At 40.3% G+C, this 24008-nt stretch overlaps 1 protein-coding gene across 1 annotated transcript; it reads left to right on the top strand.

Moving 5' to 3' along the window:
- The first annotated feature begins 79 nt into the window (after window positions 1-79).
- On the top strand, window positions 80-23689 carry LOC117303509 (coiled-coil domain-containing protein 18-like). Its single transcript, XM_033787733.1, has 29 exons — window positions 80-175; window positions 1507-1647; window positions 5300-5519; window positions 6041-6211; window positions 6713-6822; window positions 7102-7230; window positions 7405-7501; window positions 7902-8023; window positions 8152-8404; window positions 9544-9773; window positions 10200-10345; window positions 10831-11051; window positions 11915-12055; window positions 12797-12907; window positions 13300-13434; window positions 13936-14130; window positions 14933-15100; window positions 15427-15569; window positions 15868-16031; window positions 16354-16567; window positions 17214-17313; window positions 18037-18153; window positions 18711-18854; window positions 19183-19335; window positions 20337-20525; window positions 20638-20850; window positions 21332-22184; window positions 22951-23059; window positions 23184-23689. Exons 2-29 carry the CDS (start codon window positions 1526-1528, stop codon window positions 23317-23319), a joined length of 5106 nt encoding a protein of 1701 aa, XP_033643624.1. The 5' UTR covers window positions 80-175; window positions 1507-1525; the 3' UTR covers window positions 23320-23689.
- Window positions 23690-24008: the final 319 nt, after the last annotated feature.

Here is a 24008-nt window from a genome sequence, read left to right on the forward strand (position 1 = left end):
TTGTCACGGAGGAGCCAGAATATCGTCATTTATCAACCAATCAAATTCGAGGAATTTCATCACTTCAAAATGGCGGATTTGTATAAACTTTTTTTGCAGACGACAATACATTTCTCCGAACAAAATGTTTAAATTGTGGACCTTAAATGAGTATTTACAAGAAACTGACGTGCATGTAAGTGTATTAAAGACGCCGACAAGTTTAGATTATTTTTGTCAAAGTGGATTTATGTAAACCTTATTTTTGCAGTAATTTCTTTCCCCAATCCACCAAACCAAACACCAACAAAACACAAACCAAAAAAGCTTCTACGTGAACACAAGAGGGCGCTTTTTCAACATGAGTGCAATGGGAAACTTTGCAAACTTTAAAGTTACAACTTTGCACACTCATTATGTGCATATTATATATTATTATAAAATACAGTGATTGAATTGAAAATCAACTAGGCCTGGACTACAGTACGGTGACATGCTTTGGCTGAGCTGTTCACTCAGCAGCTCAGGTGAAGACAGTTCAGTGGCAGTGGTTGTTATTGTTAATTCATTCATGAAGAAAAAGAGCACCGGACAACAGGGCCCAATTTCATATCATAGCACTACTGCTGCCATGAGGCATGACTGCTTATAAAACGGTAAGCACCTTTTTGCGCTTACTGTAGCAGGAAAATTTGCTCAGGTGCAAGCGTATTTGGGCAGCCATATTGCGTGTTCACCATTGATTTGCATTGTGGCGCCATTTATTTTTGTGTGGTAAGCACCGGAAGTTAGTATGCCTTTTCGTGTGCTTATGGTTAGTATAGTAGCGGCGCTACTAATATAGTCTATATACTATGAAATCTAGATCGCACAGTAAGCACAAAATCAGCCGCTAAGCAGCGCTTTGAAATTGGGCTCTGAACTGAGGCTGAGTCAAACTCTGCTCTGTCTTGGCATGGGATGGTCTGGGCGTCTGGTATTTTTAAAACTATTTTATTAGCAGAGTGTGCATGGGTTCATGAGAATGGAGATAGATAGAATTATACCTCCATATGACTGTTCATAGACTCAAGAGGAGACCATCATTTGACTCCCAGTCAAGGCTCTACTCAATGACATTGACAATAGCCCAATATTTAATAGGCCTGCTCGATACTTTCTGAACTCCAAAACTTTTGTGAGCAAAAATCCACAGGACAGGTAAATAACTTGTTTGGTTGGATTCAAACCCACAACAAACACTAGACAGACTGACAGGACTTCTTTGGTTTTCTTGGGTTACTGGTGCAGTAGTAAAAAAAATGGACTCGGGCAATAAGGTTCAGTAGATGCGATAACGTAACCCTCCTCCCGACGGCGAAGAGGGTTACATAATTTGCAACTAATGATTCAGTAGATATTTTCTGAAATTAGAATTGAAGACGCAAAAGGGGCCAGAAAACTACCCTGACAAAAACCAATAAGATTTCGCCCCCCCCTCTTTTTATCAAGGAAATTTAAATCTTACTTTCTGTCTGATACTAATAGGAGATAATCAAAGACGATAATGGAGAAGGAAGAGACAGATGGAGATCTCATTCTAAGGAATGTTCAAAACATCCGGAAACGGTTGCTCCATACAGAGAGAAGTCTTCAGCAACTGCAGACACCCAGAGGCAGAGATTCCAGGTTAGTAGAAGTGTAAAATGGTGTCTGTTTAACTGCACCAGTCGCTGTGGTGTGACGTGGCCGAGTGGTTATAAGCACTGGACTCGAGCTCTGATATTTCTGATTCTGATCAGCAGAATATTGGTTCGAGTCCCGGTCCATGGCACTTGTGTTGCCGAGCAAGATACGAAAATGTCGTTTGGAAGGGACACCCAGCCATAGGTCCATTGTACTAAGATTAGTAGTATCAATATAAACCACAAGGGAAACAGTAACTGACTGGGTAAATCTTAAAAATGGTTTTGGGGGTTGAACAAAGAATTTGAACCAACGACTTTCAAATTAAAGTGCCAGTGCTCTACTAACTGAGCTATCTAGCTATCTAGCGTTTTGTTGGCGGTGTCCCTATTTTGTCAATATCTTTGTTCTTGGGGGTGCCACTGGCAGTTGAGCGATTGTAATGGCTTCTGACTGGAACACCCTCAAATGCTCAAATACCCCCTAATCAACACCCTCCTCCTCAACAACCTTACCCCAGCACCTCAAATCAAAATAGCTCCTTCATTATTCTGAAAGGAACAAGTACTTTAGGTAGGCCTATGTCTGAAGCCTAATATTGATTATGAATCTCCTAATTTTATATTGTACAAATCCTCCTTGCAAACTGTACTGTGTGGAACTTCGGTTTTTAAAATAGAATTTTTTTTGTTCAAACCCAAATTATATTTAGTGTGATGTTTTTGTGTTAACCAAATTACACACTTAAATCACTCTACGGACAGAAATCAATGTGCAGATCAACACTTGTAAACATAACATTGTATTTAATATGATAAATAGTGTACATGTAGGTCTATTATTATTATTATTTATTCGGCCAGTGTCAAAAACAAATACTAAATAATAGTAGGTGCAGGTAAATGTTGAGTATGCTTCAGTGATTTCTCAAGTGCTTAGGTATTTAGTAAAAAAACATAAATATTTAATTTTAGTCTGAAAGCTTGCTGATTATGAAGTTTTAATTATATTTTTTTTCCCCAATGAAATACATGTATTTCCCTCTGAAACAAAGTTATATGCAATTAGAGAACCTGAACCCACCACCCCCAAAAATAAAAAAATACACAACTGATTTTAGTTTTCCACTAAATCACTTGACTCACACAACGGATTATGCAAAATTCTGCACAGGTTTGGTATTCCATAGTTGATCACACCAAATACAATGTCTGCTACTTTTTCAGCTCTACAAAACTTGTCCGATAGGCCTACACTTAATTTTTAAAGTGTTCGTTGACATGCACCTGTAGGCATTCTCTCCTGTTTAAAAACATAAAGAGCTTCCAGAGTTGTCTTTCATTGTTACCTGAGAAAATCAATTTCCTTTAGGGGGAAATTGCCCAGCGCTTGTAGACAAGGCTTCTGATCAATCACACCTCATCAACAGGAAATCATATTTCTACCCTCTGAAAAGTACAGGTGTTTTCAATGTCATGAATATTTAAAAAGTAATTTGCATATTTGTGCTATCTAGAGTTGGTTGTGAATAATTGATATTGGCTGCATCTTGTTACACACAACTCATTGCGGTTGCTACTGTGACTCACTTCTTCTTTTTTAAGAGGAAATCAAAAATATTATTGCTGCAAAATGTAGGTGGTTGATTGTGTTGGAATAATTTGCATATTTTGTGCATTATAATGCCAGTCACACGTTTGAGAAAAATATTTGTAGCAAATGTTTCAGTTATTGATGTTCTGTTAATCAGGGTTCTTCCCCCCTGCAAAATCTAAAAGCTAGACAAAAAATACTATCACCCCCCCCCCTGTTTTTTTTTTAGGGGGCGGGGGTGGGGAACTTTGGGGAGATCAAATTCACAAAAATAATAAAGATAAAACTATTTGAATGCATAGTTGAGTTTTTAGACCAAAGATAAACACCAAGAAAAACATTCAGAGGATTTCGTATTAATTCAGCATGCTTGGCAAAACTTCCAAAATTTACCTCTAAAATGTCCTACAATTTTAAAAATCATCAGGGGAACCCAAACAACAACAATACCAAAGCTTTTTATTGCATAAAAAAAATCTATATTTGTTTTCTTGAGTAAGTTATTAAAGTTGTTTTACAATAGGAGACTTATCATCATTGTATTAAGTACACAAATCTGATTTATTCTAGAGGTCAAATTTGTGTTTAAACTGCTCAGCAATATAAGTTACATAATATACACTTTATTAATATTTAATAACTGCCAATACATGAATTAGGATTTTATAAAAATTGCTCTTTTATGCCCAAAATTAAACCAAATCCATAAATTATTATAAGCGAATCAGCTGAAATAACTAATTGGCATACTTGTGAAAAAAGTCAAAATCCGTGATCGGTTGTCAATGACTAATGTAAACAAAGAGCACAATAGCGTAGTAGAAATCTGACCCTATACAATCTATAAACACCACTCCTCATTGGCCAGTCATATTGACTTGATCAAAAATCAAATGGCTGCTAAGTATTCAATATGTGGAATTGTGTACACTAGCGTGAGCTTGGCGTGGGTAAACAGGCAGACGCATATGGGAAATATGATAGTTGGCATGGTATTTATGTAGGCTGTTTTTTGTCTTTATTTGGTGGAGAGGTGTTGGTAGGGTCAGTTGGGGACACGAGTGGTGTTAAATAACCGCCATTGGTGTTGGATATCTGAAAGGCAAGTTTAATTCGTTTGATTTTGTTTGACATTCTTGTGGTGTTAACAGTTTGTGTACTTTGATTTTTTGTTATAAAAATGCACGTACTGGAATTACCAAGGTATTATGAAGGGCATGGCTTTCTAAAAGTTGTATACCAAATTTAGGACTCTTGTTATTGAAATAATTATTCTTCTGTTAGGAAATGAAGTATCTCTCAGTAAGAATGAATTCTTGATCATCAAAGATTTGTTTCTAAATGAACATGTTAAAATGTCACTATTTGCACGGAGTGAACTTTGACTTTAAAAACGTTTTAGTTAACAAAATTATGTGTTTGCACTTTTAGATTGATAATGAACTTAGAGTGTTATTTATTTTATGATGGTATAAATTCTTAGTGTTTGGTTTTGCATTTTGTATTCAGAGTGTAAAGTATCTCTGTTGTTGTTTTTAAAAGGGCCTTTGCTTTGAGGCTCTTAATCCTTGAATCCTGCTTGAGCAAGAAGTGAAATTCTGAAGGGACTGTCAATTTTAATTTGAAGGGAAGCATTGTAAATATCTTTTAGATCAAAAATATAAAAAGAAATGTCAGTATTACTGCCAAAATGTAAAATATGGGCCCAATACTATGAGTTGACCCTCTTTAGTTTGTTTCGCTTGTCATTAATTTGCATATAATTTCTTCAAGCCTTTATAGTTTGCTTTGTGCTTGTTATTAATTTGCATAATTTTTTTAGCTATTGTATTCATGGGATGATACATTCCTAGAATACCAAAATCGTACCATAGTGGAGGTAGCTGCAGCAAAACTCATATTTTGGCACAATTGCGGCCACAAGAAAGATTGCTTCAGACTATGGTAAAACATCCTTGTATCATGTTTATAACCATAGCTTAGGAGAAAATCTGAACTACAGTATTTTTCAACTAAAAATTAAATAATATTCAACTGATATTTTTGGTTGATCGCTACACAGGTATGCATATTCATCAGATGGTGACTCCCAAGTGGATGAGACACTGCAACCTTTGACCTTGGATGACCTTACAGATGACTTCTTAGATATAGGGTCAAGTGAGGGAAGGTATCAGATCCCACATCCCAGATCCCGTCTTGAGACTGGCATCATGCAAGGGGCTCATCAGTTTGATGTTCCTCACCAGGTCCAACCGCACAAAAGAGTACCGGTACATAATGTAAGTCTAAATTGTAACTGGACCAGAATTTTGTTTTCGAGACCAGAGTCAAATGAGAAACTGTCTTATCTACTTAATTTGAATAATAAGCTTTTAGTTTATTTGAACTAGCGCTGATGAGAGAATATTCTTATTTGACTTGTACTTTTGCCATTTTGAAAACCACGACTTGAGCACAGGCTCCGTTAGTTATATGGGAAATATGCACTTTCCTTTCGGAGCTTCAAACTGGTGGGTAGAGCCTGGAAGCCAGTGCTCAAGCCAAAGCAGGGTTTTGAAAAGATTGAAAGATTTTATCACATTGATTGATATTCAACAGTCCTATATACATGTACAGTGAGGTGTTATTAGTTATTACTCAATTGAAACACACCAGACTGTCCGACTTGTCCTTCCAGATATGAGTTTTTTACTGGCTCAACGCTAAAATCACTGGCATCGAGACCTACGGTCCAGTATAAATTCAAGCCCTGTTGTTTTGAAAGATACCTAAGAAACATTTGTGTTATCTTGGTTCAAAGAATGGTGCAGTGCAAGGATCCAAGGCATCCATCCACGATATGGAGAACGAGTCTCTGAGAAAGAAGCTGCAGACACTGAGAGATGAAAACTCAAGTCTCGTCACGAGTAATCACAAGTTACTCACCGAGTTGGAGAGTACAGAGTATGAGCTACGCACAACTCAAAGCCAGGTAGGCATCAAGTGAATACCATTAATGTCACTCAAGTCATTACTCATTTGAAAATACTTTCATTCGAGTACTTGAGTAGACACAACTCAAAAACTCACTGCTCATCCAAAGTTACTTTATTGAGATGATTAGGAGGGTATGCGACCAATTCAACTCAAAGTCAGATAGACATCGTGTTCAGTACCAACAATTGCGAATAACTACTCATTTATCTCGAGAAATATATTTTCATTCAAGGAGTTCAAAAGTGAACATGTATTTCACTCAAGTTATTTTGAGTACAAAAACTCTGCAGAAAGTTTGTTTAAAATAAAACAAAAATTTCATATGTGTCGATAATCAAACTTGAAAATCCTTGACAAATTTGAAAAATATTCCTTCTTATGTTGATGTAACTCTAAATATCTCCCTGATTGTTGTACATTAGCTCCCTGGTTACAAGATGCAAATGTTGGCAGTTCTAATTGACTAGTGTTAAATGCTGTGATTTTTACTTGACAGCTACACGTTGTAAGTCATGACCTGGAAGCTAAGAATGAAGAAGTTCCATCGCTACGGGACAAAGTAGCTCAGTTGGAGTCCAGCATCAAATTGGATGATGAGGCACTAAGGTAAGTTTCTGTATGATTAGGGTTCGATTCATCTTGAGATTGATTGTCTAGCTAGCGTCATTGTAGAAACTTTGAGAATTTGGGTGTAGGAGTTTTGTAAACTGGTAAAGTATCTTGCTGAAGGGCACAAGTGCTTCAACCGGAACTGGAACCCACACTCTGCTGATCAGAAAGACCAGAGCTTGAGTTTGGTGCTCTTAAGTGTCGGCCATACCACATCACATTTCACAGCACTTGCAAATTTTCCTTTGTATTTGAATGTTTCAAAAAATTGTTTAGGACTGCTGACGGGCGCCTGGTTGAACTGGAGTGTGAGATTAAAGAGAAGGATTCCCTCCTGAAGCAGTGCCGAGAAGAATCCAAGACCATTAAGGCAGAGTTAACGTATGAAACACAACAGAGAAAAAGGTAAGTGGGAAGGAGGTTGCCTCGCCTTGCCTAGTTTTGAATTCCATCCGAGTAATATGCTTGTGGATTTTTGTTCGCAGGACTCTGGACAGTACTGAGTATACAGTGATTTACACACATCGGTTAAAGGTAAAACCAGCTAATATTATTTGTTATTGTTTCTCCTCTTCTTAGGGCTGAGAATCAGCGAGATGAAGCCATGCAGAATCTTGAAGAACTCAGTGATCAACTTAACGAGTACAGGTCCAAGACCAAAGAGAAACTCAAAAAGGTGAGTCCGCAACCTGCATACATGTTCAGTACTCGCCACCAGATTCTCATACTTACACTACAAAGCTTTAGTCAACAGAAATTTTTAATTTATGTAAAATTGATGTAATTCAGCCTTTGTGCTGCAATTTTTTTAATAAACCAATTTATCTATCTGTCTTATCTAACTAAACCATCAACTAGAAGTTGCCTTCAACCCTTGCCTTCAATCTGGCTTCTACAAATTTGAAGAAGAAAAACACATTGATGAAGACCGCATTTTTCTACCAGTGCTGGTGAACCTTTGAGTTGAAACAGGGGCGCGTGATCTATATTTTAAAAATAGGTTTATGTTGTCCACTTAGTACTTGGCTTAATGGTCTTTCATGATGCATTTTATTTTTTATTTTCTTTGGATTTAGACCCAAGATACTGAAGATCATTTACGAGACAGTCTTCTTCACTGTGATAAAGAGAGGGAGGACTTACTTGAGAAAGCCACCGCTCTAGAAGGAGAGCTCCAAGATGCTAGAGAGGACATGAGGTAAAAGTATTTTTAGTCAAAGGCCAAGTTTGATGTGGGATGCAGATTGAACATGTGTATGTTTGGTTAAAAAAACAATTGAAAAAAAAAAAGATCTTGTCAATGATAAGGCATTGTACTTTTAACAGGACGCTAAAGGAAGAGTCCATCGTGAGTATGGAGTCCACAACCCAAGACCTACAGTCCACCGTCTCAAGCCTGAACCAGCAGCTCAGTCACCTCCAGCAGGATCTGGACACCAAGACCAAGGAGAACAGAGACTTAAAGGAGCTGACTGAGCGACAGAATGAGAGACTCAGAGAATGCCAGCGAGACATAGAGGCCAGTCACACTGAGCTGAAGCGTCTGGAGGAGATGGCACGGAAACTACAGGAGCGAATGGTAAGTCAGAAAGTCACACCTTTAACCCTGTGTGACGTTATACAATAGACCCTTCCCATGAAATATGTAAACTGCACGTAGCGCGTGCGCACTAATGTTTTGGTTGGCAAAATGAGGGAACATCGCGCTGTTTTGTACATGGCTAATGGGTGTGTGACGCAGACGCGATTGCGCGTCTGCTTAGTGCACAACTCAATGGCGTTTGCCAACCAACAGGGTCTGTTAGCATATTTCATGGGAAGGGTCCATTGTTGCACGCTATGATGGGGTCCATGAGGGGGCGAATGGCACCCAATGCAAAGCAGAGGGTGCCATTGTTGCACGCTATGATGGTGTCCATGAGGGGGCGAATGGCACCCAATGCAAAGCAGAGGGTGCCATTGTTGCACGCTATGATGGGGTCCATGAGGGGGTGAATGGCACCCAATGCAAAGCAGAGGGTGCCATTGTTGCACGCTATGATGGGGTCCATGAGTGAGCGAATGGCACCCAATGCAAAGCAGAGGGTGCCATTGTTGCACGCTATGATGGGGTCCATGACATTGCATGAGGGGGCGAATGGCACCCAATGCAAAGCAGAGGGTGCCATTGTTGCACGCTATGATGGGGTCCATGAGGGGGCGAATGGCACCCAATGCAAAGCAGAGGGTGCCATTGTTGCACGCTATGATGGGGTCCATGAGGGAGCGAATGGCACCCAATGCAAAGCAGAGGGTGCCATTGTTGCACGCTATGATGGGGTCCATGAGGGAGTGAATGGCACCCAATGCAAAGCAGAGGGTGCCATTGTTGCACGCTCTGATGGTGTCCAAGAGGGGGCGAATGGCACCCAATGCAAAGCAGAGGGTGCCATTGTTGCACGCTATGATGGGGTCCAAGAGGGGGCGAATGGCACCCAATGCAAAGCAGAGGGTGCCATTCACACCTAAGGGTGTCAAAACCCATAGATTCTTTCTGGATTAACGTGCTGGCGCTCAACTGAGCTGTCTAGCCCTATGTTGGCGGTCTTCGTATTTTGTCACTATCTTTGTTTTGGGAGTTCCAGTCAGAAGCTATCCAATCATTAACTGCCTGTAGCCAAGGATCACACCAGAATGTTTTTTGAGCTAATGCTAATGTTTGTTTTGGGGGCGTTCCAGAGAAACTCAGGAGACTCTGCCCTCATTCACTACGACATTCCCCGTCCCGTCCGGACAAGCAGCCCGGCATCAGACCCCGGCCTCATCGCGCACACGGGGCGCAGAAACGCCAGTCCTACGCGGAGCACCCTGTCCGCGGATCAGAGTTACGACACTAGCTGGAATGATGAAGTGGAGCTGGGAGGGTTAGTGGGCGGGGGAAGCAACCGAGCCCTCGTTGCAGAGTTGAGGTTTGTTCTAAATCAGGGCCCTGAGTTTTATAAAATATTTTGTAAACTTACTTCTTCAATGATTTACCTCTCCCTTCTTTAAGATATTTGTATGCTTTGGTTTTGTGTTATTTTAACAGGATGAGTAGGAAAGCAGAAGAAACAATCAGCTTTGGAGAAAATTTTGTCACCGAAGCCACAAACTGACACGCTAAACCCACTTTTTTTTTCCACTTTTTTTTTTTTTATACCCAAGGCTTATTTTATTAAGTTTCGATGCTTCAAGATTTTTACTTTTTTTAGTTAGAGTTTCAGGGTTTCATTGTAACAAAACAAAATATTTTGACAGTTGCAAAACATATTTATCCCATCCCTGGGGGTGGCAGCATTTCAGAAACCCTGACGCTAAGTGGTTTTTGACGCCATTTGTTTTTTCTTCTCTTGAAGGATGAAGTTAGCAATGAAGGAAGCTGAGAATCACAGATTACAAGCAGCTCGGCAGCGAGACACGGCCGGTGTGTCTTTATCAAGTAGCGGTACAATGGATGGGCTTAGGTCAGAATTTACAGCCCTCGTCGAAAAAAACAAAATTGGTGAGTATAATACCAAGTTTAATGACGACTGTATTGTAGAAACAATAGATCCAATCCTTTCAGGACTCCGTTTGTACTCCTTAGTGAAGGAAAGTAAATTATAGTTTCTTGCTGTAATATCAACCAGTATGGTGGCTTGCTGATGTTTAAGTCAGACCCTTTTTATCCTCACCCCTAGCATGCCCCAAGTTATACTTCTGGTTGAAGGGAAGCAAATGATTGTCTTGCTGCCTCACAGTAGCAATGTCACCTCTAAGGTCACAAATCAATCCAGCCACTTACTTGACAACCCAGTGTCTGGCTTGAGGAGTGGTTTTTTCGAGACCGTAACCAATAACTGTTATGGTTAGTGACTAACCAATGGCCAATTCAACTGAAACAGTTTTTGGTTACGACAGTGAAAATGCACACCTGGCCATGACACTCAAAGCGAACATCGTGAGTTCATATTCCCCCTTTCTTGAATCATAATACCCCACCACCAGGTGACCGTAAGGCCCAGGAGCTAAGTAACATCATCAATCGTCTTGAAGAGGAGAGGACCAGGCACGCAGGGAACCTTGTGCGCCTGCAGGAGCGCTTGACCGAGCAGGAGGCTCACAGTACGGCCGTGGAGTCCCAACTTGACCACTACAACACCCAGCTGAAGATACTCCATGATGAGATCGAGAAGAAGGAGAAACAAGTGTCCACGCTCAAGGCAGAGGTAACAGAAATAATATTATTAAATAAAGGGTCCTCGGTAGTAGAATATAAAGCAGGACAAGTTCTCGTAATCTACCAAGCAATTAGATACGCACATGTGTTACCGCAAACCAAATATGGATACCTCGCCATGCAGTGCCTCAAATCCCAAGTAGCTAAAGGATCTTCATTACTTTTTATTAAAAGTATACACTCTCTGTGCCCTCTCCCAGAATAAAAAAAATCAAAAAATCAAAAAATCTGAGTGCCCCTTATTTTTCAGAACTGTTTGGAGCCTCTGGAGTTATCGTTTTCTTTCAAAATACCGTTTGCACAAAGAAATCCTGACTTGACAAAGGAAAGACAATAAGAGGTTCTCATAAAAGCACTTGGAGTTGTTGTTTTTGTAAGCTTTCATCGTGAGTACGTATTCATATCAACTTTCAGACTGACTGCAACAAAATTGGTGGCGCTTCAAAGTCATTCGGGGCAACAACAAAAAAGAACAGTTGGCATATATTCACATCTTCCATGGTTAAAAAACAACAATTTTATTTAGCACTAAGAAATTTGGCTGGCCTCTGGCATGGTTGGCACCATAAAAAACCTTTGATACAGAGTGCTATATTAGTGGTCTGATAATTCAAACCCAGCTCTGCATAGGTCATAAAACAATGAGTGCTTTCAGATGCCCCCTACATGGAGCACCACCTGTGTTGTACTAAGGCCGTGTCCGAAACGACGACTTCGGCTACAGCTATGGCTAGATCAGCGCGTCTACCAGTGTTGAAGAATAGGCAGACGCGCGCGATCTAGCCGTAGCTGTAGCCGAAGTCGTCGTTGCGGACATGGCCTAACTTTATATTATCTGAAAAATAATTATAGCTTGAGAAGGAGAATGGCTTAGTAGCTCATCTTGAGGAACGTCTTGCTGAGAAGACTGCATCCGTTGATGAAGCTACCTCCAACCATGCTGATCTAGAACATCAACTCGATGAACAGACCTCGGAGCTCAGGGAACTACAGGTACAGCACAACTAGATCTCGGCCCAATTTCTTAAAGCTGTTTAGCAGAAAATCCTGCTCAACAAAATTCTTTGCTGAGCAAGAAGTGAGTGGGATACCTGCAGTCACAGCAATGGAAACTGTGTATTTGCTAAGCAAGCGTTTTTTGGGGCTTGGATGTTGACAGGCTCTTTGTAGGATGTCCCTGTACTTTGTTAAAGTTTTCGATCAGTTTTCTCAGTACAGTATTAAGTGGCAGTATTTTTCACAAAAGTAACTGGGGAAAAAAAAAGGGTATTCTGAAAAAAAGAAATTTTTCACTGCTGCTGAATTTTATACTTGCAATTATTTTTTCGGTCACTTTTCTGATTACCGGTCCTCTATGCACTGTGCTATTAATACAATGCTTATCCCGTTTGGGATGAAGGTGCGGTCGTCACCAATAGCAGAAAAAGGTTCCAGTTACGGTAAAAAAAATATCCGCAATGAGTTTTGGTAGCCCTTGTATCTGAGCAAATATTTACCAAAAGAAGTGATTTATTGATTGATCGATTCTAATAATTATCCATCGACGGCTTACTTGATATAGTTTATCAAGTAAATTGTTTGATTGATTGATTGATTGATTGATTGATTGATTGATTGATTGATTGATTGATTGATTGATTGATTGATTGATTGATTGATTGATTGATTGATTGATTGATTGATTAATTGACTGATTGATTGACTGAGTAATAAATGATAATCAATATTCTTCAGAATGTCTTAGAGAGGAAGACGGAGGAGTTTGAACAGACCAATGATGCATTATCCACAGTGAAGGAGCTTCATGGACAACATTGTCAAGAAATGCAGCAACAGATAGAAAATGTAAGTTATTTTATAAACATTTTTCCCCCCTTGATTGACAAAAAACTAAATTGTTATCAAAAACTTGTGAAAATACATCATTTTTGATCTTCTTTTACCTTACTATGTTTTTGTTACTGTAAGTTAAACATTGTCAATAAATATTTTGTTAAATACATTCAGTTTTGACTGTTTTTTTAAAGACATGTTTATTAGTTAATGTTTTTGATTATTGCTTCATGGTCAAACGAGATTGTCTCTATATGATTTCAACTAATTTAATACTGACTTAATACCAAACAACTGGTTTGTCTCTCTCCTAGTACATAATATACCAAAGGTTGACCTTCAAAAATGTTTTTAGTTGTAGGGAATAACAGTTTGAAATACGTTTTTTTGTTTTTTGCATTTAGCTCCTGGAAAACAAAGAGACACTGTCAACCGATCACCTTCAACTCAGCCAGACTGTCGCCCAGCTGCAAAGTGAGCTTACATCCCAAAAATCACACAGCGAGTTATTGGAAGCAGAACTGGACAAAGTCAAAACAGTAAGCAAACTGAAACATAAGTACTCTTAAACCTGAAATATAGTGTCTGAGCTGTCCAGGGCGATAATTTGCAAAATTCTTGTTCGAATTCTGAACTGTTCAGTTATGACACTTGAGTTCTTGAGCAAGGCATTATCATACTGGATAGACTTGTGTCCATGGCTGCCTCATCCTCAAGTTGTAATCGGGGCGCATTCCTGCAGTCGCACTGCGCAAGGCACTTTATCATAATTGCTTCTCTCCACTCACAAGTACAAATAGGTACTGGCTAGAGCTGGGGAGTAATCAACAAAGGACTGGAATTCTACCGAGGGGAATATTAATACATTCTCAGTTGTTTCATGCCAATGCAACCAGATGTCATAAACACCAGACTTTTTCGCTTAAATCTAAATTCTGCTAAGAGGTACTGTGTAAGCGAAACAAATCTTCCACAAGCTTTATGAAATTTGTCGCTACCGATTATTTACACATCTTGAATCTGATTACCACATCTCCAAGGAATTAGATGCGGAGGTCAGGGAGCTTAGAGAGAGCAAAGAGACCCTTGAGATGAGAGCCAACGAGGATGGTCAGAGAGTCTCTCAGCTGGAAGCAGCTCTGCTCATCTGTAAGGAAGAGCTGACTGGTTATATCGATAAACTAGATAACATGAGAGACAGACACGAGCAGGATCTACAGAGTAAGAAGAATGAGGTAGGTGAAGCGGGCTTGGTTTTCTTCTGCAAGGTCAGTCTGGGGCCAATTTCATAGAGGTGCTTAAGCAAACGAAAATAGCTCGCTTATTTTACACAGGTTACTGGCAAAAATTTCATGCCATATACATTACTTGTGACTGGTATTTAGCTGTTGTTTGCTTAGCATAACAATTCAGTTGAGTCTTGGCCGGTAGTGTGATTTTACTAAGCAAGGATTTTTTTGCTTAAGCAAAATTTTGTGCTTAAGCACCTCTATGAAATTGGGCCCTGGTCTCAGGGGTAATAAGCTTGCTCATGTGGCCCTTACCGATCTCATATCCAAGACAGCTTGGATGAACTGGTGAGTTATCGGTCTCGTCCAAGACTACTTGGATGAGCTGAGCTTGTTTGCTCGACCCCACTGGTCTTGTCTTCTAAGATAGCTGGGATGGGCTGATGAGCTTGTATAAATGATTCTTCAGCCCCCATTGGCTGAAAATGCTGTGGAGCAAATTGATTGCCCAGTACCTAATGTCATAAATTCTGTAAGCAAAAAAAACTTGGTAAGTGTAGACAAATCTTATTGAGCAAGACCACCCAAAATTCCAAAAGTGTTACATTGTTATGAATAGGTGCCCCAAATGTTTTTTTTTGCTTAGCAAAGAACTTAGTATTTCAAAAAGGCTTTGCGATAAACACATCATTCGACGTGAAGTGGTTAATATTCTGGCCTCCAGGTAGAACAGTTCGTTGACAACTGATGGAGCTACCCTGGTTAAATAAGACAAAATTACTGAATTATAACAATTGACCAATTACAGATGAAGAAGTTGGAGAAGCAGTTGAAGCAGGCTAAGGAGGAGTTGGAGACGGTTGCAGACCAGGTTCTAGAGTTAGAGCAAGCCTTGAATGAACGACAGCAGATGCTGCAGCAGAGTGCCTCTCGTATGGCCGAGCTAGAAGACAAAGAGGGACAGTTAGAACACCAGGTCAGGCTCAAAGATATATCACAGTATCCTGTCTGTTTGTACAGTAAAAGCTGCCCACTTTATACAGCGAAGCACCAGTGTTTATCAGAACCCAATAAAAACTGCATTCGACCCTTCTTGCCCGCAAGGTTTTTGGCATGGAAGTAATCAAACTGCCCTCACATGTGTCTTGTGTGATTTTCAAATGGCAGTACTGACTTCTCATCTTAATATGACTCGTAGTGCTTTGTGAAATCGGGCCCTCTACAAATTGTTAAGAGAGGGGATAAAAGATGAAAATCATGGGTTAATTTTCCGGCCATTGAAACACATTGTTCTTATTATAGGTGTCTCATCTTGAGAAAGGTTTAAATCACATCACTACAGAGGCTGAGAACGATGCTGCAATGATCGAGAAAAAGCTTCATCAAGCATGTATGGATCTTGAAGACAGGAGCACCCAGCTCACAGAAATTACTACAACTCTAAGGTAACTAACACAACTAAAGTGTCAAAATAAGTGAGGAAAATGAGCATCAAAAACAAACTAGGCAGTCATTTATAACGCCAGAAACATAAAATATTAGACATTTATTACAAAGTTACCATCTTGGTATTTTTGACTCATTCAAGTCAATGCTATGAAACTGACGTACGAAGGGCAAAATAGTCAGACACCTTTTGGTACAATGAGACTTAATATTTATTAATGTTATTTCATACGGGGTACATGCAGAGACGAGGCAGGAGATACAAGAAATAACTTCTTTATTTTTGTGTAATAACAGCCAAACACAGTCGGAGCTCGCTGAGGCCAACACACGGTCCGCTGACCTTGAGCGACAGCTCAGCCAAACTAAGAAAGACTGTGATAACCACGCTAACAAAGCAACCCACCTGGACATCGATCTGAGAGAAGCAAAGCTACAACTCGATCACAAAACTGAAAAGGGTAAGATTCAGGAGACCATTTCCCCCTAGCACAGATCAGACCAAATTCATAAAGCTGTTAAGCAAAAAATACTGCATATCAAGTTTCTTTGCTAAGCAAAATATTATTGGGGCACCAGTTGCAACGCTGTAAACTTAAGCAAGGTTTTTTCTTTAAGCAAGTTTTTGGGCCTGGGCTAAGGGACAGTGTTTATCTTATAATTACTTTGAATATTTGCTAAAAAGAGTCAGCTTAAAAGAGTCGGCTTAAAAGAGTCAGGATAAAACTGGTGTTAAAAAACTAAGAAGAGTTTCACAAAATTATTTATCTTTCAACTTAACAGTAACAGATCTTGAGAAGTCCCTAGCAGAGGCCAGACTGGACAACAAACAACACGGAGAGCGTTTCCAGGATCTAGACGGCGAGCTTCGCAAGGCGCAGCTTGAGATGCAGGCTGCCACCAAGCAGCTGTCTGAACTACAGCGATTGCTGCAACGAAGCCGGGCAGAGACTAAGCAAAAACAGCAGCGGATGCAAGAGCTGAATGAAGAGCTGCGGTAAGAAATTGTGGACTAGTTATTTTTTTTAATTTTTATTTTTTTAAATGTTATTCCATTAGTTGGGGAGAGACTTAAGATGAATCTAACACATAAATGATAAAAAAATGTCTGATTAAGGGTTGTTGGAATTTTTCAGGCTTTTTGATCCTCACAATCTTGATAGTAGCTGAAAACCTGTTGTATTTTAATCATCAGCTTCATCAACGTCATTGTCATCATAGTGCCTTTTTGTCTTTAATAATAATAAACAGCATTTGTAAGGCACATTATGAATCACAGACTCCTCAATGCGCCTAACAATAAAAAGCATCAACAATGCAAACAAAAGTAGATACATTGTCACATGATGTCATTGTCATTTCTCTGTTAACCATCTTCTATGATAATGTCATTTTTTTTGCCATCCCTGTTTTTTTCATCTCAAAATTACATTGTCACTTCTGTATTCGTCACCATTGTCATTTTCATCCCCACCTATGGTCACTTTAATATTCTTTCCCTTTGTTATTGTCTCCCCTTCTTTAGTCGCTGTCATTATTTATACTCCCTCTTATCCTCGTTGTCACTGTCACTCATTAATTTTCTCCTTAATCCTCTTTGTCATTGTCATTGTGTACTGAACTGTGTACATTTTGTTCTGCAGGCGAAGCCAAGAGGAGTCAAGGAGTCGGAGTCAAGATATTGTTGAGATGGATGAAGCCCTAAAGAGCAGTCAACGAGAGCTTCATCAAAGAGCATCACAGGTAGGAGACCAGAAAAGGGGAAAAATCAGTTGAAAGTTTGACAAGACTACATATAACCAACCTTGAAATAACCATTAGCACCCACAGCAATAGACCGATGCATAAGGACCCGCCCCATTACGTATTGACCAATCACAACCCATTGCGCAACCAAAAGTCAACCCATTGCGCAACCAAAAGTCTGACAAATAAAGTTCTGACATGAGTGTGTGTATGCTTGATGCGCGCGGCAGAGTTGTGCAGAATGGCATTGGAGTGGCTCACGTGTTCTTGCTCACACGTGCACCGTGGGCGGAGCCTAATGGATCAGTCTATTGCTTGATGCCCTGTGCTTTTGAGGTGATACCCTCTGCAAGGTTCCAATACACACTTACACTTTTCTCAGAGAAGTAACCATTACAAGAGGAAAATTGCTTTACCCCTTCAAGAAAGAAGTTCAAGACCTGGGGCCTATTTCATAGAGCTGCTTAAGCAAAAAATTTGCTTAAGCATGAAAATAGCTCTCTTATTTTACACATGTTACTGGCCAAAATTTCATGCCATATACATTGCTTGTGACTGGTATTTAGCTGTTGTTTACATAGCATAACAATTGAGAGGAGTCTTGGCCGGTAATCTGATTTTACTAAGCAAGGATTTTTTTGCTTAAGCAAAATTTTGTGCCCAAGCAGCTCTATGAAATTGGGCCCTGATATTATTGTATTGTTGTTATTGCGATCACAGGTGAGCCAGCTTGACATGGTGGTGAAGGAGCATCAGAGTGAATCAGAACAGAAGATTCTTCAGTTGGAGAGCAGCTTGAATAAAACTCAGTATGAGCTGAAACAATGTTCCAGGCAGGTAGGTTGCAATATATGGGATTTAAGGCATTGCATGGTGAGGTATCAATGTATATTTGGTTTGCGGTAATACTATTGGCATATCTACTTGCTGGGTAGGTTATGCTTATTTGAAAATTTGTCTTGCTATGAATTTTACCACCTTGGAGTAGATTTTCAGAATTTGAGAGACTAAAGAAGTGATTTTACAACATCTGAAAATATCATTTCAAAAGGTTGGTACGTACATGTGCATAATGTACATAGGAAGACAAATCCCTAGTTTATATCGCTCCAAAGGCTTTTTCATTCACAATATCAACCTCGCAGGTACCCATTTATACCCCTGGGTGAAGAGAAGCAATATTAGTAAAGTATCTTGCTCAAGGACACAAGTGTCACGACCGGGATTTGAACCCACACTCCGGTGATTTAGCACCAGAACTTGAATTCGATGCTCTTAACCATTCGGCCATGACACGCTACTATCGAAAGCTGCTGTAGGCGTCTAACCAAAGGTTTTTATTGCCACACATTTTAAGAGTGATTATCAAATCTTTTCCTCCTCCCATCTTTGAGATGACTGAGGTAGATGATAGATGCCAGGAGCAGCAGGAGACGTTGAAGGAGCGTGCCTTACAGTTGCAGCAATTAGAGCAGGTAGTCGCCAGGCAGAAGAATGAAATCAACCGCAAGACCATGGAGATCACACAACTCCAGCAGGTTGGTTGCTTGTCTGGAGATTTGTTTCTGCTGTGTCCAATGTTTTCCCTTGGACTGAGCTAGAGTTCGCTAGTAGACAATATGGTTATCAGATGCTGTTGCAACTATGCAACTGTAACATCAGGGCCAAATTTCATAGAGCTGCACATAAAAACAAAAATAGAAAGCACAAAACTTTGCTTAGTATGAAATTTCTTCCTTGATAAAACAGGACAGAACATATTTTTTGCTTAAGCAGCTTTATGAAATTGGGTCCTGGATATGGCTGCTTCTAGGCACAACAAAATTATGCTTACCAAAATAAAATAAAAATTGTTTTGTTTCTTAGAGGGTAGATGACTTGATGAGACAGTCCAGTAATTACCGAGAGGATGAGTTGGCTCAGGGCCAGCAGCTACGTCTGGCTAGAGAGCAGATGCAGCGTCACCATGTAGAGCTGACTGAGGCTAGACGGCAGCTGGCAAAGGTGCAAAGAGAAAAGGTACTTGGGTTTTGCTGATAAAATTTAAGTCTGTGGTTTGTCAAGTTTTTGATTTGGTTGTCAAGATATGGACAAACTAGGGAGACTGTCAACAATGGGCTAGATACTTCAGTTGGTATAGCGCTGGGCCCAATTTCATAGAGCTGCTTAAGTACAAAATTTTGCTTAGTAAAATCAGATTACCGGCCAAGACTCCACTCAATTTTTATGCTAAGTAAACAACAGCTAAATACCAGTCACAAGCAATTATATGGCATGACATTTTGGCCAGTAACATGTGTAAAACAAGCGAGCTATTTTCGTGCTTAAGCAAGTTTTTTGCTTAAGCAGCTCTATGAATTTGGCCCCTGGTACATTAATCCGGCGGTTGGTGGTTTAAATCCTGCTCTAGTCAATTTATCTTCGCATGCTCAACCCCAAATCATTTAAAATTTACCCGCTCAGTTTCTCTGTGGTTCTCTGTTTTTGTCCAACTACAAAACTTGATTAGCAATCTCTCCAGCTTTTCAACTTTCTTTTAGGAAGTTGAGTTAGCATCTAATTTTTTTAGGAGAGAAAAAGAACCAACATAGTTTTAATGACAACTTCTAGATTGTGTTTTTTCAAGTTTTTGTCCTTTTTCAAAATTTGATTCACTATCTTTATAGTTTTATAAGCTTCCCCAAGAAGTTGAATTGCATCTAAGGAGGAAAAACCCAATGCAGTTTCAATGATGATTTCTAGATGAAAAAATCTCACCCTCCAGCGTTGTAAATAGGGACTTTTCGTTTTCGGCGACGGATGGTTCTGCGACGGTTGTTCAGCTAAACGTTGCCGTTTTCAGCACAACGAAGATTCATCCCAAGTACTGTCGTAGAAATTGAGGGACGACCGTCCTCAAAGCCGACGCATGCGCAGATGACGCCAAATGTCATCTTTACTGTCGCAGAACCATCCGTCGTTGAAAACGAAAAGTCCCTAATGTAGGCCCTGATCGCAACATCTTCTCTTAACTTTACCAGGACCAGCTCGCCAGAGAGTTAGAAGACACCCTGAAGCTCTGTCACTCCAAGGATGAAGACCACGCTAGGCTAGCTGAGGAGCACGGCGCCATCATTGCACGCGAGACCGAGACGGAGACCAGGTTCGGTGCTGAGCTTGAGCGCATACGTGATCTTCAGATGAGGGAACTGGACGAGAAAGAACGCGAGGTATAAACTCATTTCATAAAATTTGTTTGTGTTTATAAATACCTTGTAGAATTTGTGCACTCATTGGTCAAAATTTTGACAATAATTGAATTTGCATGAATTTATCTCCTAGTTGACACAGCTACGAGACAGTCACTCAGCCCTTCTGGCCTCCAAGAACCAGCTGGAGGCGAGTCATCGTTTAGAGATCAACAGAATCAAGGAGGTTGAGATAAGGAGTAAGCAGGAGGCGGCGTCGAGCAGGGAGAAGGCAACGGGTCTAGAAAATGAGCTCCTGGCTCGGAAGGAGGTGATTGAAGCGGCTAACGAGGCTATTGTCATTAAGGTGAGAAGGTTCGAATCCAACTTCAGATCGGAGCCCCTAGAGAATTTCAATCTGGTCTTGAGGAGAGATGACGGTACTTTGATGATTATGATGAGAAGAATACAAGTTGTGCTCTGATTTCTGCCCCGGTGCCCCTTAAAACATTTCATTTCATTCAGTTTCAGGTGGTGAAGTTTATGACTATCACAGAAGCAAACTTAATCACTCTACATCAAAAAGATCCGTGGAGAGAAGACAATGAAGAAGTTTTAGTTTTAGATGTGGTAGGAAAACCCCCAGGAATTATTTCAGGGAAAACCTACACAGTCGCGTAGGGACTAAAAACCTAATCCACGTACTGCCCCCTGTGGGATTTGAATGGGGGTTTCAGAGATCGAAAGGGAGGAACGACACCACAACGCCAACCTGACCGCCCTGGAAGATCTTACTATTTTCTCAAAAAGTGGTGAAATCAATATTTGATTTTTGTTTTTGTTCTCAGGAAGCTGAGGTAGCCCGCCTGAATGCCCGCATATCCGGATACGAGAGGGCGACATTTGGAACCCCGTTTACCAATCAGGACACCCAGAATCACCCATCACCGTTTGCTCGTAATAGGAGTGCCCCATACCTCATGCCGTCACTTTTACCTGGATCCCACTCCCAGGTCCAGTCCCCTCGGACCGTCCTCAGACGAAGCACCTCCGACCTCTACCTGGCGTCCGTCGGGAACGACCCCTTACTCCAAAACGGGTTCCACGTATCCGGAGAAACTCACCACGATCCCTTCACTCGTTCAGGTCCGAAGAAGCATTCGCGACATCTCACGGATACCGGTTACCAATCGCGCGGGGGGCTATACGGCAGCCAGGACTACCATCAACCCCCGACGACTCACACTCCGATACGCTACGACCCAAACGACTCCCATACACATGATAGGGTGCTGAATGATCCTGACCGACTCGGGCATTTCTCTGATACAGACAGCGCGGACGATAATTTTGAATCGTTCCAGGGGATGCTTGCAAATGTGAATCATCAAATGACGAATCAGCAGCAACAACCTCAGAGCGACCCCCATGCTATGAACTTCAATATTTCAGGTATCGCCGGTGATCAATCACACTCCCTGGCAAATTTAACTCTAGAGGACTCAGAGTTGAAGTTGAATCTCTCCGAGCTGCAGGAGGGTGGAGGAGAAAGTCCAAGGAAATCAAGACCTGGTGCGAGGATGTCTTCAGGAAATCTTGGAAGCAGACCTGGGGCTTCTCCATCGTCAAGGGACGGGGCTGGTAGATCTCCAAGACAGAGTTCCTCGCTTGGTCATAGACCGAAGATCATGCAGTCTCCATGTAAGCACTTATTATGATTAGAGTTTGTTCGTATAGATATCTTGGGGGGGAAAAAAAGTAGGCAAAATCTTCCTTTATTGTCATTTGTTTGAAAATTTGACTGCCATCCAATCTGTCTCTTCATATCCCTCGATCACAGTGATTGACACTTATTATATACTTGTATCTTAACCAGGGCTGTATGCTTCGTTTTTGAAAGGGCAAGGGCACCAAGGCATTTTCTCTTTGGCAAAGGGCACCTTATGAGGAAATTGTAAATTTCTACTAGAGCATTTCAAGGGCACCAAGGCAATAGCAAGGGGCAACGGAGGCAATCGCCTCCGTTGCCTCCGTGAAGTATCAGGCCTGCTTAACATTTAATGGGTTGTCATGTCTTGGGTTTTTATTATATTTAGGGGTTTTATTATATCTTATTAAAAAAAAGGATATATGCTTCAAGGTTTTTATCTTAGGTTTTTATGACATATTGTGGTTTAATGATGATAAAAGTTGTTGGTATGTACTCAAATCTGAAGGGCTTATGTTAAATCTTATAAGGATTGAAATAGGTCTTAGGGTTTTACGATATTTCAGGTATTTTTGATATCGTAGGGTTTTTTATGCTAGGGTTTTAGGATGTCTTGTGGTTGTATAAAACCTTAAAGGTTGTTTAATATTTTTTAGTTTAATTACATACATAGCATTGGGTTTTATGGCATCAAAGAATTTTGTTTATACCATTAGGTTTTAAGACAGTATTGTTTCAAAATATTTGTCATTTGCACAGTTGGTGCATCACCTCAGAGTTTGCCACTGAAGAAACGTCTAGCGTCGCAGCGAGCCAAGATGGCCGCTAACAAGTCCACGACAGAAACTCCACTCAAACCAGAAGATTGGTAGGAACTAGCTTCCATTTTCATAAAATGTAAAACTTTTGTCAAAAATATCTTTTGTCAAATGATATTTCTGCAGAATGGAAGTATTTAAAGAAATTTATGAAATTAATTTTTTTTTTTACAGCATGGCCGATCTGCAGGACAGATTACGCGCCAATGATGTAAGACGGCGTCGCATTGACGACCAGTTGTACAACATGAGAGACCACGCCCGCAAAATCACCAATCGTATTCTCGGAAAAGACGAACCGGAAAAATGAGAAGCAGTTTTAGGCTGGCGCCTTGAACTGTAAAGTTTGAATTGTTGTCAATTCTATTGGATCCTTAAGCGTCACACAGCATTGTATTCCAGAGCTTCCGACTCTCTCTTGATTGTGCAGAAAGTTTCCTGAAAATAAACCAATATTTCCAGTTCCAGTTCTGCCACATAGCAATTTTGTTGTATGATTTGAAAGGTTCACAACATTTTGCTTAGCATTTAAAAAGTTTAAGCAATGAATTGCGTGACTTTCAGTCTTCCAATCAAATGACAAGGATCTACTTGGGCGTTACATAATATTAATTATCTTCAAGTACGCGCTAATCCTTAAATCAGATTCGCAGAATAAAAACCTATATTGCACGGCTAATATCACTACCTGCGTCTTGTGTGTTTTATGGTTACGCGCCAAGTTTGCTTGAAGACAAATACGTTATCACACGCGCGCTCGTGAAAATACATAAAATATAGCGCGTCTGCGTCCCATATCCAACTCGGCCTTCAGCCTCGTTGGATATATGACGCAGAAGCGCTATATTTTTCCGTATTCCACTCGCGCTTGTGTGATAACTTATAATATTGCACTGCCAGATAGTTCATTATTAGTGAATGCCAGCAGTGACTGGCATCATTACTGAAATGTTTGAATTTTTTTTTATTGAAGTAGACGTTTTTGTACAACTGTAGTTT

The sequence above is a fragment of the Asterias rubens genome, chromosome 19 (genome assembly GCF_902459465.1).
Source record: "Asterias rubens chromosome 19, eAstRub1.3, whole genome shotgun sequence".
NCBI classification, from domain to species: domain Eukaryota; kingdom Metazoa; phylum Echinodermata; class Asteroidea; order Forcipulatida; family Asteriidae; genus Asterias; species Asterias rubens.

Bases quoted from the DNA above. Each gene is read 5' to 3' on its own strand.
- LOC117303509 (XM_033787733.1), top strand. From the start codon at position 1,526: ATGGAGAAGGAAGAGACAGATGGAGATCTCATTCTAAGGAATGTTCAA. The intron at 16,032-16,353 runs GTAAGATTCAGG...TCAACTTAACAG, and splicing joins CGATCACAAAACTGAAAAGG to TAACAGATCTTGAGAAGTCC. The intron at 22,185-22,950 runs GTAAGCACTTAT...TCATTTGCACAG, and splicing joins GAAGATCATGCAGTCTCCAT to TTGGTGCATCACCTCAGAGT.